The sequence below is a fragment of the Pleurodeles waltl genome, chromosome 4_2 (assembly GCF_031143425.1).
Source record: "Pleurodeles waltl isolate 20211129_DDA chromosome 4_2, aPleWal1.hap1.20221129, whole genome shotgun sequence".
NCBI lineage: Eukaryota > Metazoa > Chordata > Amphibia > Caudata > Salamandridae > Pleurodeles > Pleurodeles waltl.
The window spans coordinates 1,057,203,377-1,057,220,356 of NC_090443.1; the positions used below are offsets into that span (position 1 = coordinate 1,057,203,377).

The 16,980-nt window shown below is 50.3% G+C and overlaps 1 protein-coding gene across 1 annotated transcript in view; it reads right to left on the minus strand.

Annotated features, from left to right (window-relative positions):
• Positions 1-16,980, minus strand: part of LOC138293750 (glutathione S-transferase P 1-like) — a 133,602-nt gene that overhangs the window by 30,538 nt on the left and 86,084 nt on the right. Inside the window, exon 4 of the mRNA XM_069233090.1 lies at positions 14,669-14,756. Within this exon, the coding sequence (XP_069089191.1) occupies positions 14,669-14,756 (88 nt within the window). The remainder of the gene's footprint in view (positions 1-14,668; positions 14,757-16,980) is intronic.

The window sequence follows — 16,980 nt, forward strand, 5'->3', positions numbered from 1 at the left end:
AATATACACAAATTATATGTACACAAACCAAAATCAGGTAAGTAACAGTGAGAAAAGTAGTGCAAACAATGTAGAATCACAATAGGATGCAATAGGTAGAAATAGGCCTAGGGGCAACACAAACCATATACTCCAAAAGTGGAATGCGAATCACGAATAGACCCCAGGCCTATGGTAGGTTGTAGAGGGTCACTGGGACTGTTAGAAAACACTAAGGGTGTCCAAGATACCCAACCCCAAGACCCTGAAAAGTAGGAGTAATGTTACCCTACTACCCCAGAAAGACAGTATAGTCGAGATAGGGATTTCTGCAAGAATAACAACTGCCAGACAAACACTGAAGATGAATTCCTGGACCTGAGGACCTGTAAAGGAAGGGGACGAAGTCCAAGAGTCACACAAGTGTCCAGGGGGGGCAGGAGCCCACTAAACCCCGGATGAAGGTGCAAAAGGGCTGCCTATGGGTGGAAGAAGCTGAAGATTCTGCAACAACGGAAGGTGCCAGGAACTTCTCCTTTGGGCAGACGATGTACCACGGTGTGCTGAAGGATGCAGAGTTATTTCCACGCAGAAAGACTCCAAATGAACCTTGCTAGCTGCAAGAGTCGGGTTGAGGATTTTGGGTGCTGCTGGGGCCCAAGAAGGACCAGGAGGTCACCCCTTGGAGGAGGAGACAGAGAAGGTGCTCAGAAACTCAGAGATCCCCCACAGAAGCAGGCAGAACCCACAGAAGTACTGGAACAGGCACTTAGAAGATCTGAGGACAGCAGTCAACTCAGAGTCACAAAGGAGGGTCCCACGACGTAGGAGTCCAACTCATCGAGTTGGGCAATGCAGGACGGAGTGCTGGGGACCTGGGCTAGGCTGTGCACAAAGGAAGTCTTGGAAAAGTGCACAGAAACCGAGCAACTGCAGATCACGCAGTACACAGGATTACTGTCTTGCGTGGGGAGGCAAGGACTTACCTCCACCAAATTTGGACAGAAGGGCACTGGACTGTGGGAGACACTTGGACCCAGCTCCTGTGTTCCAGGGACCATGCTCGTCAGGGTGAGAGGGGACCCAGAGGACCGGTGATGCAGAAGTTTAGTGCCTGCGTTAGCAGGGGGAAGATTCCGTCGACCCACAGGAGATTTCTTCTTGGCTTCCAGTGCAGGGTGAAGGCAGACAGCCCTCAGAGCATGCACCACCAGGAAACAGTCGAGAAAGCCGTCAGGATGAGGCGCTACAATGTTGCTGGTAGTCATCTTGCTACTTTGTTGCGGTTTTGCAGGTATCCTGGAGCAGTCACCAGTCGATCCTTGGCAGAAGTCGAAGATGGAAGTGCAGAGGAACTCTGGTGAGCTCTTGCATTCATTATCTGAGGAATAGCCCAGAGGAGAGACCCTAAATAGCCTTCAGAGGAGGATTGGCTACTGAGAAAGGTAAGCATCTATCAGGAGGGGTCTCTGACGCCACCTGCTGGCACTGGCCACTCAGAGCTGTCCATTGTGCCCCAACACCTCTGTTTCCAAGATGGCAGAGGTCTGAGACACACTGGAGGAGCTCTGGGCACCTCCCTTGGGAGGTGCTGGTCAGGGGACCGCAGGCACCAAAAAGCTTCATTACCAGTCCCTTGGGTCTCCTCTCAGCACAACGAGCGAGGTCCCTCGAATCCAGCAACTGTGTCCAAGTGACCCCCACAGTCCAGTGACTCTTCAGTCCAAGTTTGGTGGAGGTAAGTCCTTGCCTCCCCACGCCAGACTGCATTGCTGGGAACCGCGACTTTTGCAGCTACTCCGGCCCCTGTGCACTTCCGGCGGAAATCCTTTGTGCACAGCCAAGCCTGGGTCCACGGCACTCCAACCTGCATTGCACGACTTTCTAAGTTGGTCTCCGGCGACGTGGGACTCCTTTGTGTAACTTCGGGTGAGCACCATTTCACACATCCTTGTAGTGCCTGTTTCTGGCACTTCTCTGGGTTCTACCTGCTGCTAAGAGGGCTCCTTGTCTTGCTCGACGTCCCCTCTACCTCCTGGTCCAATTTGCGACCTCCTGGTCCCTCCTTGGCCACAGCAGCATCCAAAAACGTTAACCGCACGATTTGCAGCTAGCAAGGCTTGTTGGCGTTCTTTCGGCGGGAAAACACTTCTGCACGACTCTCCACGGCGAGAGGGATCCGTCCACCAAAGGGGAAGTCTCTAGCCCTTTTTGTTCCTGCAGAAACCTCAGCTTCTTCTGTCCAGTAGAAGCTTCTTTGCACCCACAGCTGGCATTTCCTGGGCATATGCCCATCTCCAACTTGCTTGTGACTTTTGGACTTGGTCCCCTTGTTCCACAGGTACCCTCGATTGGAAATCCACCGTTGTTGCATTGTTGGTTTGTGTCTTTCCTGCATTATTCCTCTATCACGACTTCTTTGTCTTTTGGGGAACTTTAGTGCACTTTGCACACACTTTTCAGGGTCTTGGGGAGGGTTATTTTTCTAACTCTCACTATTTTCTAATAGTCCCAGCGACCCTCTACAAGGTCACATAGGTTTGGGGTCCATTCGTGGTTCGCATTCCACTTTTGGAGTATATGGTTTGTGTTGCTCCTATCCCTATGTGTCCCCATTGCATCCTATTGTAACTATACATTGTTTGCACTGTTTTCTAAGACTATACTGCATATTTTTGGTATTGTGTACATATATCTTGTGTATATTTCCTATCCTCTCACTGAGGGTACACTCTGAGATACTTTGGCATATTGTCATAAAAATAAAGTACCTTTATTTTTAGTATAACTGTGTATTGTGTTTTCTTATGATATTGTGCAAGTGACACTTGTGGTACTGTAGGAGCTTCACTCGTCTCCTAGTTCAGCCTAAGCTGCTCTGCTAAGCTACCATTATCTATCAGCCTATGCTGCTAGACACCCTATACACTAATAAGGGATAACTGGGCCTGGTGCAAGGTGCAAGTACCCCTTGGTACTCACTACAAGACAGTCCAGCCTCCTACAGCAGCCCATAGGGATCTCCTGGAACCCCAATACACTGGGTACCTAGGTACCATATACAAGGGAATTATAAGGGAGTTCCAGTGTGCCGATGAGAATTGGTAAAATTAGTCACTAGACTGCAGTGACAATTTGTAAAGCAGAGAGAGCATAAACACTGAGGTTCTGGTTAGCAGAGCCTCAGTGATACAGTTAGGCACCACACAGGGAACACACACAGGGCATACTTTATGAGCACTGGGGTCCTGAGTAGCAGGATCCCAGTGACACATAGGCAAAAACAAACATACATACAGTAAAAATGGGGGTAACATGCCAGGCAAGATGGTACTTTCCTACACAACCCCCCCCAAACGAAGGACAATAAGACCAGTCATTACCTGATGGGTCTTCATTGTCTAAGTGGAAATATCTGGAGAGTCCATCTGCATTGGAGTGGGTAACATGCCAGGCAAGATTGTACTTTCCTACATGTAGGACATTGCAAACGCATTTTGAAACTGTTGCCTGCAACATCGCATCTCCATTACAGCAGCATCCAGGTCAGAACAATCAAATAGCCGATTGAAACTCTAGACACCTCAGAGATTTCATTGAGTGGAAACTACACCCCTCAATCTTTCAAGCCCTGTAGAATCACTGGGGGTCAGTGTCATACGGACGTCTTTAATCCCGTCTGTCCACTCAGTTTGAGAGGTATTTTTCTTCAATACCAGATCCAGTGGCTTCAGCTACGGATGCCATTCTCCAAGTGTGAAACATCCTCTACAATATGCATCCCTGCCATTCCCATTGATCCCAAGATTTCCCGTGTACACTCTTCGCCAACAAGCAGAACTGATCCTAGTCACTCCACTTCGGAGAGCTCATCCTTGGTATCCGGTCTTGCTGGAGATGTCTGGCGACCTTCCTCTTCAACTTCCCTCATTCCCAGTTCTTCCTCTGGATCTCTCGGGTGTACAACACCAGTTTCTTCTTCAGGGCCGCCTTCATCTCATGGCTTGGGGTATTTCAGGAGATGTTGGGTCCTGCAAGGCCTTCCGTCACAAGCTGTCTATTTCATTTCCAGTTCCTGGTAAGAATCTACTCACAAGAGATATGCACTGGGGTGGAAAAAATGGTTGGGGTGGTGAAGTGAATGAGATCTGGATCCCATGGGGGCCCTGTTACCTCTGTTATCAACTTCCTAGCAGAGATGGCTTCCTTGAGCCTTGCATATTTGTCAGTGAATGACTGGTGCTCTACAATCTCTGTGGGTCATTTTCTCAGTGAAGGGAACCCAGTTGGCAAGCACCCTTTGGTGAGTAGGGTCATGAGAAGTATTTGGTTAGTCAACCCTCCTTCCCCAAAGTATTCAGTTCTGTGGAACATCAACATTGTCTTAAAATTCCTACAGAGATGGGCAGCCAATTCTGATTTGTCCAAGAAGCAGCTTTCAGCAAAATACCTATCCTCTCATGTCTAGTTTCCTGCAGGAGAGTTCCGGACGTTAAGGCACTAGACTTAGGTAGAGTTTTTTCCCCGGGGTATCTTTTACTACAGCAAGGATGACAAAATCTCTTTCCAGGCGGATCTCTTGTCCTAGTTTTCCTGAGAATCCTAAGTTATAATTGTCTGATGTTTGAAGGAGTACGAGAATCGTACTAGAAGTTCAGGCAATCCAAATTTTAATCGTCCTTCAGAAGCCTTTTCACCCATTATCTTCTGCTACTGGACGTTGGGTGAAATGGATTCTCTCTGAGGCGGGCACAGACACATCAAGATTCGGTGCTCATTCTGTAAGAGGAGCCATGGCATCAAAACCTTAGGATTTGCTGTTATTTAATCGGTTTTCAAAATATAGTTATGCAATTTGGTACTCCCTTAGAAAAAGTGATTCATTAGATATCTTATGCTTTCGATTGGTTCCGGTTGAGGCAACTCACTTTATAGGGGCACAGAGCCTATGATTGGTGCATAAGTTGTGATGTCATATTGGTTATGATGGGAAAAGTAGTTTCTTTCAGAAGTTTGTTTTAATTAGCTGCTGCTGAATTTCTGATTATTAACAGCAAAGGAGAAGCATAATCCTTGCCTCTGTGCCCTAATGGATTTGAAAATTATTGACGAATCAGCTAAAAACATTTTCATTCCTTAAAAAACAAGCCAAGCAAGAGGACTTAATTTCCCATCATTCATCTGCACAGGAAGTGACATTACCTCAGTTCCAATCAAGCATCTGAATTAAAAGTGACATTGATGTATTTCCCACCATCCATCTACCTATGAAGTGACATCAATGGTCTTATGTCAAAACTGTCTTTAAAATAAGCAAGAGGACTTCACATTATCCATCTGCACAGGAGTTAACTCTTCAAGGTCCCATCATCTGGGTGTTACCAGACAGGGTCACACACAAGGTGAAAAAAAGACACATCCTCTTCAGCCTCATCTCTACACTCAACATGGTACAGCATGGCACACAACCAACACTGCCCACAGATCAGATCCTCGACCTTGTCTTCTCAACAGCAACCCTGTGCAAGCAACCAATACCCTTGGACTGGACTGACCAGTGTGCCATCCCCATCTCCCTGCTCAGCGTACTAACAACAAACCCAGGGCAACACAAAAAAAGACTAAGGGCATATATACAAGCCCCCTGCCGTGCCGGAGTGTCAACTTTTGTGATGCACCGGTGGCGCATAGTGCAGACCCTTATCTACAAGGTGATCCAAAGCCACTTTGTGTAGCTTTTCATGGCCTAGTAGATTTGGTGTATGGCAATAACCACAAGTCTCTGAGTTGCCTTACACTGCTTCAGAGAAGTGTACCACGGACATTGCAGTGGGTGCTACCACGTAACACCAAAGGATTTTGACACATTCCCAGATTTACAAGAATCTGTAAACCTGGGAATGTGTCAAAACTATACTGTAGGACAGAAATGTGCTGTATCTTATAAATACGCTGCATTTCTCCCCTTTCCTTGTGGTGCAGGGCAGCACAGGAAGGTCACTTGCTACATTACCCTGTGCCACGGGCATGTAAATATGCCCTTAAATGTTCAGATCCTTCAAACACTTCTTCATGGTGCTCTGTCTTCTCTCCCTTTCTCATTGTTAAGCTGTCAGGTTCTTGCTGTCAGCGGCCCATTGGTTTTCTGGGGACCTAGGGGTTGTTCAAGCTGGTCAGCGGGACCATTTCTTTGATGGTCAGATTGGCCAGTTTGGAGCCTGTTTGGTTGCTGAACTCTGAGTGCATGGCCCAGCTCTCAGGTGATGCTGGGGAGATGAGTGGTTGACAGACAAGGGCCAGGAGATACAGAGGCCCAGATTTAAGAAAAGTGCTGCTTTATGTCACGCAGCGCTACCTTTCTTGCGACCCATTGCGCCCCCCTAACTCCACCATGTGTGCACTGTATTTATCATACGGGCACCATGGCGCAGATTATGGACAATAGAGTCATAGGCCCTCATTACAACCCTGGCGGTTGGCGGAGAAGTGGCGGTCTTACCGCCAACAGGCTGGCGGTAAAAAAATTGGAATAATGACCATGGCGGTTACCACCATGGTCATCTGCCACTTCTCCGAACTGACAGCCAGGGCGGAGACAACCGCTGGGCTGGAGACTTGGGTCTCCAGCCCGGCGGCCGTCACAAGACCGCCGACGGCATCATGACCCAGCTGACCGCCATGGATTTCATGGGGTTGGGAACCGCCATGAAATCCATGGCGGTAACCACTATCAGTGCCAGGGAATCCCTTCCCTGGCACTGATAGGGGTCTCCACCATGCCCCACCCCGAGTCCTTCCCTGACACCCCCCACCCCCCTGCAACCCCATAAAGGTGGCAGGCCCCCCTCCCCACCCCTACCCCCAACATCACTACACAGACACACACCCGACACGCATGCAGACACCACCAACACACATACCCGCACACACACGAACAACCATGCCAACAGACACACACACAGTCATATACGCACACCCACATTCAGACATACACGCACACATCCATACAGACATACATACAGGTAGACACGCACACATTTCCAAACACACTACACCCCTGCATGCATACACGCACTCACACACCCCCTCTTCATACTCACATGCACACCCCCATGCACGCACACAACACACAGCACCCCCCACCCCCTCCCCTAATGGACAATCAGCTTACCTGGTCCGGTGATCCTCCGGGAGGGAATGGGATCCATGGGGGCTGCTCCGCCACCAGCACCCGTCAACAGAACACCGCCACGGCGAATCACGTAACGTGATTCGGTGGGCCGGGTTCTGTTGACGGGGGGTGGAGGTGGAGCAACCTCGACTTCCCCGCCGCCTGCCAGTATGGCTGCTGGAGGCTCTTTGTCCGGAAAAGGACAGAGGGCTGCCAGCAGTCATAATTCGCAGAGCGGAAAACCGCCAGCACTGGCGGTCTTCAGCACGGTGGTCGCACGGCGGTCCCTCTGCGGTCTTGTGAAAAAACCACTGAGGTTGAAATGACCCCCATAATTTTTTACGCGATTGTTGTACTTTGCAGGATTAGTGCCAAAGCCTTTGGCGCTAATCCTGAAAAGTACATGGAGGCCCATTATAAATACTGATGTGATCTGTGCAGGCATTAAAAATGCCACTAAAAATGGTGCAGTGGAATCTTAGAGATTCCACTGCCCTATTTTTGTGAGCCCCCAATGGAGGAATGCCCCCCGTGCATACATTATGCCTGGCACAGGCATAATGTGGTGCAAGGGTTTACAAAATAGTGCAAAGCATGCATTGCACCACTTTGTAAATATTACGTGGCATTTTTGCCACACTATTGCCACATTAGCATAAAAAAATGACACTAATGTGGTGAAAGTTGGCGCTAGGCCCTTCTTAAATTTTGGCCAGAGTTTCTTGCCTTGAACTGTTATGGCTTTTCTAAGGAAGTGTAGGGTGAGTAGAAGAGAGTGGGTAGAGTTGGGGGATATGGGCAGAAGTTTTAGATTTTTTTTAGGCTGTAGCTTGGGACTGACCAAGAGTTTTGAAGTGAGACCTACCTGGCATGAAAGAAATCAAGTGGTCCGGAGTACCGATGGATGGATGGATGGATGGACAGATGGTGGATGGATGGATGCATGATTGGATGATGGATGGAAGGATGGGTGGGTGGAAGGATGGATGGATGAATGGATGGATAGATGGGTGGGTGGGTTGGAGATGGTGGAAGGAAGAACGGAAGGATGGATGGTTGGATGGATGTTGGATTGAGTGATGGATGGATGAGTGGGTAGGTAGATGGATGAATAACGGGATGGATGGATGGGAGGGTAGATGATGGACTGAGGGATGGATGAAGATATGTATGGATGAGTGGGTAGGTAGATGGATGGATAAGGGGATGGATGAATGGGTGGGCAGATGGACGGACAAATGGATGGATGAATGGATAGATGGGTAGGTGGGTTGGAGAAGGTGGAAGGACAAACGGAAGGATGGATGGTTCAATGGATGATGGATTGAGGGATGGATGGATACAGGTATGTATGTATGGATGAGTGGGTAGGTAGATGGATGGATAAGGGGATGGATAGATGGATGGATGAATGGATGGGTGGGGGGCAGATGGACGGACGAATGGACAAATGGATGGCTGCATCTCAGGCTGTGGTCATTGTATAGTGAGGACAGACTCAGACACATCCACTATGTATCCTGCTGCGTTCATGACTAAATGGTCACCACAGACATAGTAATCTGGTGCACTTCACTGGGAGAGGGAATGCTCCTCACCAATCTAGCACTTGATGGAAATGAAACAAGGCCCTGCCTGATGTTGGACTCGACTGGGTGGAGAGGAAGAGACCAGTACAGACAAAAGAGATGTGTCACAATGTGCTGGCAGTGTATACACCCAGGCACGAGGAGTAGCAATGCCCAGAAACGGAAAGTAAGGTACTCGCTTCTAAAGGCAGCAGAGGGGCGGGCAGGCGTAGTGGGCAAGAAAGCAGTGCCCGGTGGGCTGGTCTGACAGATCAGAGTGTGGGCCGGTTTTTACAATTAATTTTTCTGATTTTGTCACAAATATTGCCTGCAGCAAACACAGGTGCATGCAGTCTCCCATACCTTTCAAAATACCCATACACTGGGGGGCTCATTTACAAGCCCCGTGGTGCAGGGCAACAACTGACCTTGCTATACTGCCCTGTGCCACAGGGAAAGGGCAGAAATGCGCTGTATCTACCAGAGACGCGCACTCCTGCCCTCTCCCCATGCCCTGGCGCACAATGGGCTGCCTAGCGCTGAAGCAGTCACCTTGGCACCATGGTGCAAGGATGCCTGTGTTGCAGACAGGGTTGTTGTTGTGCAGACAGGGCCCCCTTCCTGCACAAAAAGCAATCAATGCAGGCATTTTCCTTGTTCTATTCATGCTGCAGAATGCAGGACACATAGAAAGAAGAAAAAACAAGGAGAAATAAAGATATTTCTCCTTCTTGCTCCTGCCCGGGGGCATAAGATTTTGATGCAATCCCAGGTTTGCAGATTCTTGTAGATTTGAGAATGCGCCAAAACCCTTTCGTGTTCCATGGGAAAACCCACTGCAACACCCATGGAATGCCCTCCACCGCAGAGTAAGGCAACGCAGAGAATTGCACCCTGTTACCCTCCACCATATCTATGAGGCCATGAAAAGCCAGACAAAGTGGCTTTACGTGGCCTTGTAGGTATGAGCCTGCACTATGTGCCCCAAGAGCATCACAGAAGTGATTCATCGGTGGCCCAGAGGGCTTGTGAATAGGCCCTGCACAGGGCAGAATAGCAAATGCACCACGGGGAAGGGCAGAAATGTACTGTATCTACAACATATGGTGCATTTCTGTCCATTCCCCTCTGCTGGCGCACAGAGGGCTGTATAGCGCCGATGCAGGCACTCTGGGACCATGGTGCAAGGATGCCTGCATCATGGACAGTATTGTTTTTGTGCAGGAAGAGAGACCTTCCTGCACAAAAACAATCCATGGAGGGTTTTTCGTCTCTATGTGGGCTGAAGAATGCAGCCCACATAGAGGGCCTTATTCACCGAGGTAAACTTAGACTTTGGGTGTAAACTTAGAGGGGTAGATTTACAAGCCCCACAGCGCCACTGGAGCGTTACCTTTTGTGACGATCTGGTGGCGCTGTGCATTTCGCATATTTACAAGGCAACGCTCAGCCACTTTTTGTGACTTAACGCCGCCTTGCAAGTTTGCCCCCGATGTAGTTTTCTGCTTCAGAGGGGCGTGCAATGGGTGCTGCAGTGGGCGTTCCACTGCAACTCACATTACTTTTGACGCCGCCCCAAATTTACAAGAATCTGTAAATCTGTGGCAGTGTCTAAAACTGATGGCGTTAGCGTGGCGCAAAGTGGAGAAATGCTTCCATTTCTCCTCGTTTGTGCTTTTTCTATGTGTGATGCATTCTGCAACATAGAAAGAGTAAAACTGCCAAAAAGACTGTTTATGTGCAGGAAGGTGTCCCTTCCTGCACTTAAACAATCATGAAATAATGACGATTTAGTATTGCTGCACCAGTTCATTGTAAATATGCCACCTTTCGGTATTCCCAAAGGGTATTGCAAGTGGTATCTTTATGTCCACACTCTGCCTGGACAGTCCACTCTGGGTGTGGAGTGTTATCTCCGCATCAGGAGTGAACTCCCCGCTACCGGAGTGTACTCTCTGCTCCGGAGTGTATTCTCACCCCAAGCGTGGAGAGTACACTCCTGGTGCAGAAAGTACACTTTGGCCCATATTTATACTTTTTTTGCGCTGCATTTGCGCCGCTTTTTACGCAAAAGCGACGCAAATTTACAAACTACAATTGTAAGTTTGCGCCGCTTTTGCGTAAAAAAATGACGCAAATGCAGCGCTAAAAAAGTATGAATATGGGCCTTTGAGTGCAGGGAGTACACTCCACACCTGGAGTGGAATCTCTGCCCCGAGAGTGGACGTATAGAAACTACTCGTAAATGCCCTTTGTGAGTTCCTGAAAGTCGTGAACTTAGACTTTTGGTTTAAATTTAATTGTGAATGGGGACCTCTGTGTGTGCTGGTTTCTGCCGCCCACATAGAAAGAGGAAAAAGCCTCCAGGACTCTGGGCACCTGCTGACAGCCTCAGTGGCAAGAGGCACTGATACATATATTGATTTGTGCTCAACAAGTATTGATAATGTGTTGCTGGAGGAAGTGAGGTTATGAAACATTAACATTAGCAATTGCACCACTGAATCTTGACACCAACAGTATTATGATGCAAGAGTTCAGAGGAAAGAATAAGGGGGGACAAAAACATATTCAAATATAAGCCATCAGGGAGGTATAGATTTACTATTCCTAACTCCACATCTACGTACCTTGACGATATCCGTGCCGCATAGACACATGTACATGTTGGTATTTGCAGAGAATCTAGATTGACTTACCTGACGATATTTTTTTCGGTATTGCGTCCCACTGATATTGTGGATTCGATATTTAGGGGTCACAGCAATTTTAGAGACATTGCAAATCTTTCTGAGCATTTTTAGGCAAAGAGTCTCAAATCGTGCTGTTACCAAGGGTTTTTCAAACAGGTTTTTGCTCTATGACTTGGCAGTTTTGATTGTGTGAACTGTTTGTTTGGGCTGCTGTGGAGGTTGCTGTGGGTACCGCACCCGAATAACCAGCCGCACCTGCTTTTTCTCTCTGGCACTAGATTAAAAACTAAGGCCCACATTTATGGGCTTTGTGGCGCAGGGCAGCACATCCAGTCACCTCGCCGCTCTGCCCTGAGTGACGGGGGAAGGGCGGCCATGCAAATATTTAAAAGAATACGGCACATCACTGTCACAAAGGTACTGCTCCTTGTTAGGCCTCTCCTGGGGAGGCGGATCTAATTGGTGCATTCCCAGGTTTTCAAGTTCACGTAAATCTGGGGCAGTATGGTGGGAACACCCATGCAACACCCATGGAAATGACAGTGGCGTGATGAAACTTGAGGGGGCCCCCTCGCAAAGAACATGAAGGGACCCCCCCTGGACTCAATGTTGTACTCTCCAGCCACGGTGCTGTGCTGAAGGGCCCTCCTGGAGGCCGAGGCTCCCTGCACTGTGGGGGATGTAGGGGCCTTTGTTACACCACTGGGAAATGCCTCTGTGGCACAGAGTAAGGCTGTACTTGATATTTATGAGGCCACAAAGGGCCAGACAAGGTGATCGTGCGGGGCTTCATAAAGCTCACTTAAGGTTTGCGTCACTCTTGCTCCACGTTGCCTGGTGGGAAAGTGACACGAACCGAGTCATAAATGTGGCCCTAAGGGGTGAGGGTTGAGCCACTAACAGGAGATCAGTGTAAACCTGGGTTCATGCCTTTTGACTAAGAGCGAGTGATATGAGGGCAGGTGATGCAGAAGGTAGGTTCGCGGAGGGTGTTACAGAGAATAACCCATCACACATCATGCCTTATTCTATGCAGGGGTTCGGGCAGTACTGCAGGAGGCCTGTGAAGGCTGCAGGGAGAGCACGAATGCGGAAGGGTGAGAGACAGACACACAGTTTATGCTCTTCAGTGAGTCTGCAGCTTTGATCAGATCTGCAGGTCCCTTTGTGGTATTCTTTGTTTCCACGCCCCTCAGTGCTGGTTACCACACATGGATGTCCATTCTGACAGTAGAGTTCAGTGATAGGTGACTGTCACTCCAAAGAACTACCAGTAGAGTGCAGTGAGAGGTGGCTGTCACTTCTGAGTACTACCAGTGCAGTGCAGTGATAGGTGGCTGTCATTCCAGAGTGCTACCAGTACAGTGCAGTGATAGGTGGCTGTCGCTTCTGAGTACTACCAGTATAGTGCAGTGATAGGTGGCTGTCCCTCCAGAGTGCTACCAGTAGCGTGCAGTGATAGGTGGCCATCACTTCTGAGTACTACAAGTACAGTGCAGTGATAGGTGGCTGTCACTTCTGAGTACTACCAGATAGAGTGCAGTGGTAGGTGGCTGTCACTGCAGAGTACTACCAGATAGAGTGCAGTGATACGTGGCACTCTATCTGGTAGTGCTCCAGAGTGACAGCCTCCTGTCACTGCACTCTAGATGGCAGTAATCCAGAGTGACAGCCTCCTGTCACTGCACTCTGTATGGTAGTACTCCGGAGTGACAGCCTCCTGTCACTGTACTGTCTCTGGTAGTACTCCAGAGTGACAGCCACCTATCACTGCACTCTATCTGGTAGTACCCCGGAGTGACAGCCATCTATCACTGCACTGTATCTGGCAGTACTCCGGAGTGACAGCCACCTGTCACTGAACTCTTTCTGCAAGTACTCCGGAGTGACAGCCTCCTGTTACTGCACTCTGTCTGGTAGGACTCCAGTGTGACAGCCTCCTGTCACTGCACTCTATCGGGTAGTAATCCAGAGTGACAGCCTCCTGTCACTGCAGTCCATATGGTAGTACTCTGGAGTGACAGCCTCCTGTCACTGCACTCTATCTGGTAGTACTCTGGAGTGACAGCCACCTATCACTGCACTCTTTCTGCTAGTACCCCGGAGTGACAGCCTGCTGTCACTGCACTCTGTCTGGTAGTACGCCGGAGTGACAGCCTCCTATCACTGCACTCTATCTGGTAGGACTCATGAGTGACAGCCTGCTGTCACTGCACTCTATCTGGTAGTACTCTGGAGTGCCAGCCCTTATTACTGCACTCTTCTTTTAGTACTCCAGAGTGACAGCCACCTATCACTGCACTCTATCTGGTAGTTCTATCTGGTAGTACTCCAGAGTGACAGCCACCTATCACTGCACTGTAACTGGCAGTACTCTGGAGTGACAGGCACCTATCACTGCACTCTTCTGCTAGTACTCCGGAGTGACAGCCTCCTGTTTCTGCACTCTATCTGGTAGGAGTCCAGTGTGACAGCCTCCTGTCACTGCACTCTATTGGGTAGTAATCCAGAGTGACAGTCTCCTGTCACTGCAGTCCATATCGTAGTACTCTGGAGTGACAGCCTCCTGTCACTGCACTCTATCTGGTAGTACTCCAGAGTGACAGACACCTATCACTGCAGTCTTTCTGCTAGTACCCCGGAGTGACAGCCTGCTTTCACTGCACTCTGTCTGGTAGTACGCCGGAGTGACAGCCTCCTATCACTGCACTCTATCTGGTAGCACTCATGAGTGACAGCCTGCTGTCACTGCACTCTATCTGGTAGTACTCTGGAGTGCCAGCCCTTATTACTGCACTCTTCTTTTAGTACTCCGGAGGGAGATCCACCTATCACTGCACTCTGTGTGCTACCTGAAGGTCTGGCTGACACCTGAGGGGTCCACACTGATAAAGCACACTGAGGGTCATAATGACACATTAGTGTCGGAAGGGATCCATGACGTCACAGGGTCACTCCAGCTCTGTGCCATACATGTAAGCACCAGGGTTGTAGTACTATATACTCAAGAGAGATCCGGCTTCATGCCTGGTCCCCTCAGCTAAGGCTTGGATGTTTCTATGCACTTCTATGAGGAGGGGGATACAACCACATGTGTCTACCCCCCCCACACCACTGTGTGTTTATGACCCCCTCCATATTCATAGCAACCTCCTCTCCATGGATCATGCGGCCAGGAATATGGAAAGAGCACCTGCTTCGCCTCGTTCACTCCTACATAAGCCTGGTTTACTCCTACCTAACACCTCAGGTCTCACCGTGCTTGCGTCCCAGGTACCGCATGATGGCGCCGGACTGGTAAAGGTAGAAGTCCCCATCCTTCAGCCTGGGCAGCTGACCAAAGACCTGAAGAAAGTGCATAGAAGGGTGTAAGTTACAGAGGGGCTGGAGGAAGAGGAGAGGATACGGGGGGGGCTGGTGAAAGAGGTTGGAAGAGCAGCCGTGGCTGCAGAGGGGTTGATGGAAGGGGTTGGGAGAGCAGCCTTGGATACAGAAGGGCTGGTGGAATGGGTTGGAAGAGCAGCCTTCGATACAGAGGGGCTGGTGGAAATGGTTGGAAGAGCAGCCTTGGATGCAGAGGGGCTGATGGAAGGGGTTGGAAGAGCAGCCTTGGATACAGAGGGGCTGGCGGAAGGGGTTGGAAGAGCAGCTGTGGATACAGAGGGGCTGATGGAAGGGGTTGGGAGAGCAGCTGTGGATACAGAGGGGCTGGTAAAAGGGGTTGGAAGTGCAGCCTTGGATACAGGGGGGCTGGTGGAAGGGGTTGAAAGTGCAGCCATGGATACAGAGGGGCTGATGGAAGGGGTTGGAAGAGCAGCCTTGGATACAGAGGGGCTGGAGGAAAAGGTTGGAAGAGCAGCGTTGGATATGGGGGGGCTGGTGGAAGAGGTTGGAAGTGCAGTGTTGGCTACAGAGGGGCTGGTGGAAGAGGTTGGAAGAGCAGCCTTGATACAGAGGGGCTGATGGAAGGGGTTGGAAGTGCAGTGTTGGATACAGAGGGGCTGGTGGAAGAGGTTGGAAGAGCAGCCTTGGATACAGAGGGGCTGGTGGAAGAGGTTGGAAGAGCAGCCTTGGATACAGAGGGGTTGGTGGAAGGGGTTGGAAGAGTAGCCTTGGATACAGGGGGGCTGGTGGAAGAGGTGGGGAGAGCAGCCTTGGATATGGAGGGGCTGGTGGAAGGGGTTGGAAGTACAGCCTTGGATACAGGGGAGCTGGTGGAAGGGGTTGGAAGAGCAGCCTTGGCTACAGGGGGGCTGGTGGAAGAGGTTTGAAGCCTTGGATACAGGGGGGGCTGGTGGAAGAGGAAGTGCAGTCTTGGATATAGAGGGGTTGGTGGAAGGGGTTGGAAGTGCAGTGTTGGATACAGAGGGGCTGGTGGAGGGGGTTGGAAGTGCAGAGATGGATACAGAGGGGCTGGAGGAAGGGGTTGGAAGACAAGCCATGGATACAGAGGGGCTGGTGGAAGGTGTTGGAAGAGCAGCTTTGGATACAGAGGTGCTGGTGGAAGAGGTTGGAAGAGCAGCCTTTGATACAGAGGGGCTGGTGGAAGAGGTTGGAAGAGCAGCTTTGGATACAGAGGGGCTGGTGGAAGGGGTTGGAAGTGTAGTGTTGGATACAGAGGGGCTGGTGGAAGAAGTTGGAAGAGCAGCCTTGGATACAGAAGAGCTGGTGGAAGCGGTTGGAAAAGCAGCCTTGGATACAGAGGGGCTGGTGGAGGGGTTGGAAGTGCAGAGTTGGATACAGAGGGCTGGTGGAAGGGTTTGGAAGAGCAGCCTTGGATACAGAGGGGCTGATGGAAGGGGTTGGAAGTGCAGTGTTGGATACAGAGAGTCTGGCGGAAGGGGTTGGAAGTGCAGCCTTGGATTCAGAGGGGCTGGTGGAAGGGGTTGGAAGTGCAGCCTTGGATACAGAGGGGCTGGTGGAAGGGGTTGGAAGAGCAGCCTTGGATCAGGGGGGCTGGTGGAAGAGGTGGGGAGAACAGCCTTGGATATAGAGGGGCTGGTGGAAGGGGTTGGCAGTGCAGCCTTGGATACAGGGGAGCTGGTGGAAGGGGTTGGAAGAGCAGCCTTGGATACAGAGGGGCTGGTGGAAGATCTTGGAAGCCTTGGATACAGGGTGGGCTGGTGGAAGAGGAAGTGCAGCCTTGGATATAGAGGGGTTAGTGGAAGGGGTTGGAAGTGCAGTGTTGGATACAGAGGGGCTGGTGGAGGGGTTGGAAGTGCAGAGTTGGATACAGAGGGCTTGTGGAAGGGGTTGGAAGTGCAGTGTTGGATACAGAGAGGCTGGTGGAAGGGGTTGGAAGTGCAGCCTTGGATTCAGAGGGGCTCGTGGAAGGGGTTGGAAGTGCAGCCTTGGATACAGAGGGGCTGGTGGAAGAGGTTGGAAGAGCAGCCTTGGATACAGAGGGGATGGTAGAAGGGGTTGGAAGAGCAGCCTTGGATACAGAGGGGCTGGTGGAAGAGATTGGAAGAGTAGCCTTGGATACAGAGGGGCTAATGGGAGAGGTTGGAAGAGCAGCCTTGGATACAGAGGGGCTGGTGGAAGGGGTTGGAAGTGCAGTGTTGGATAC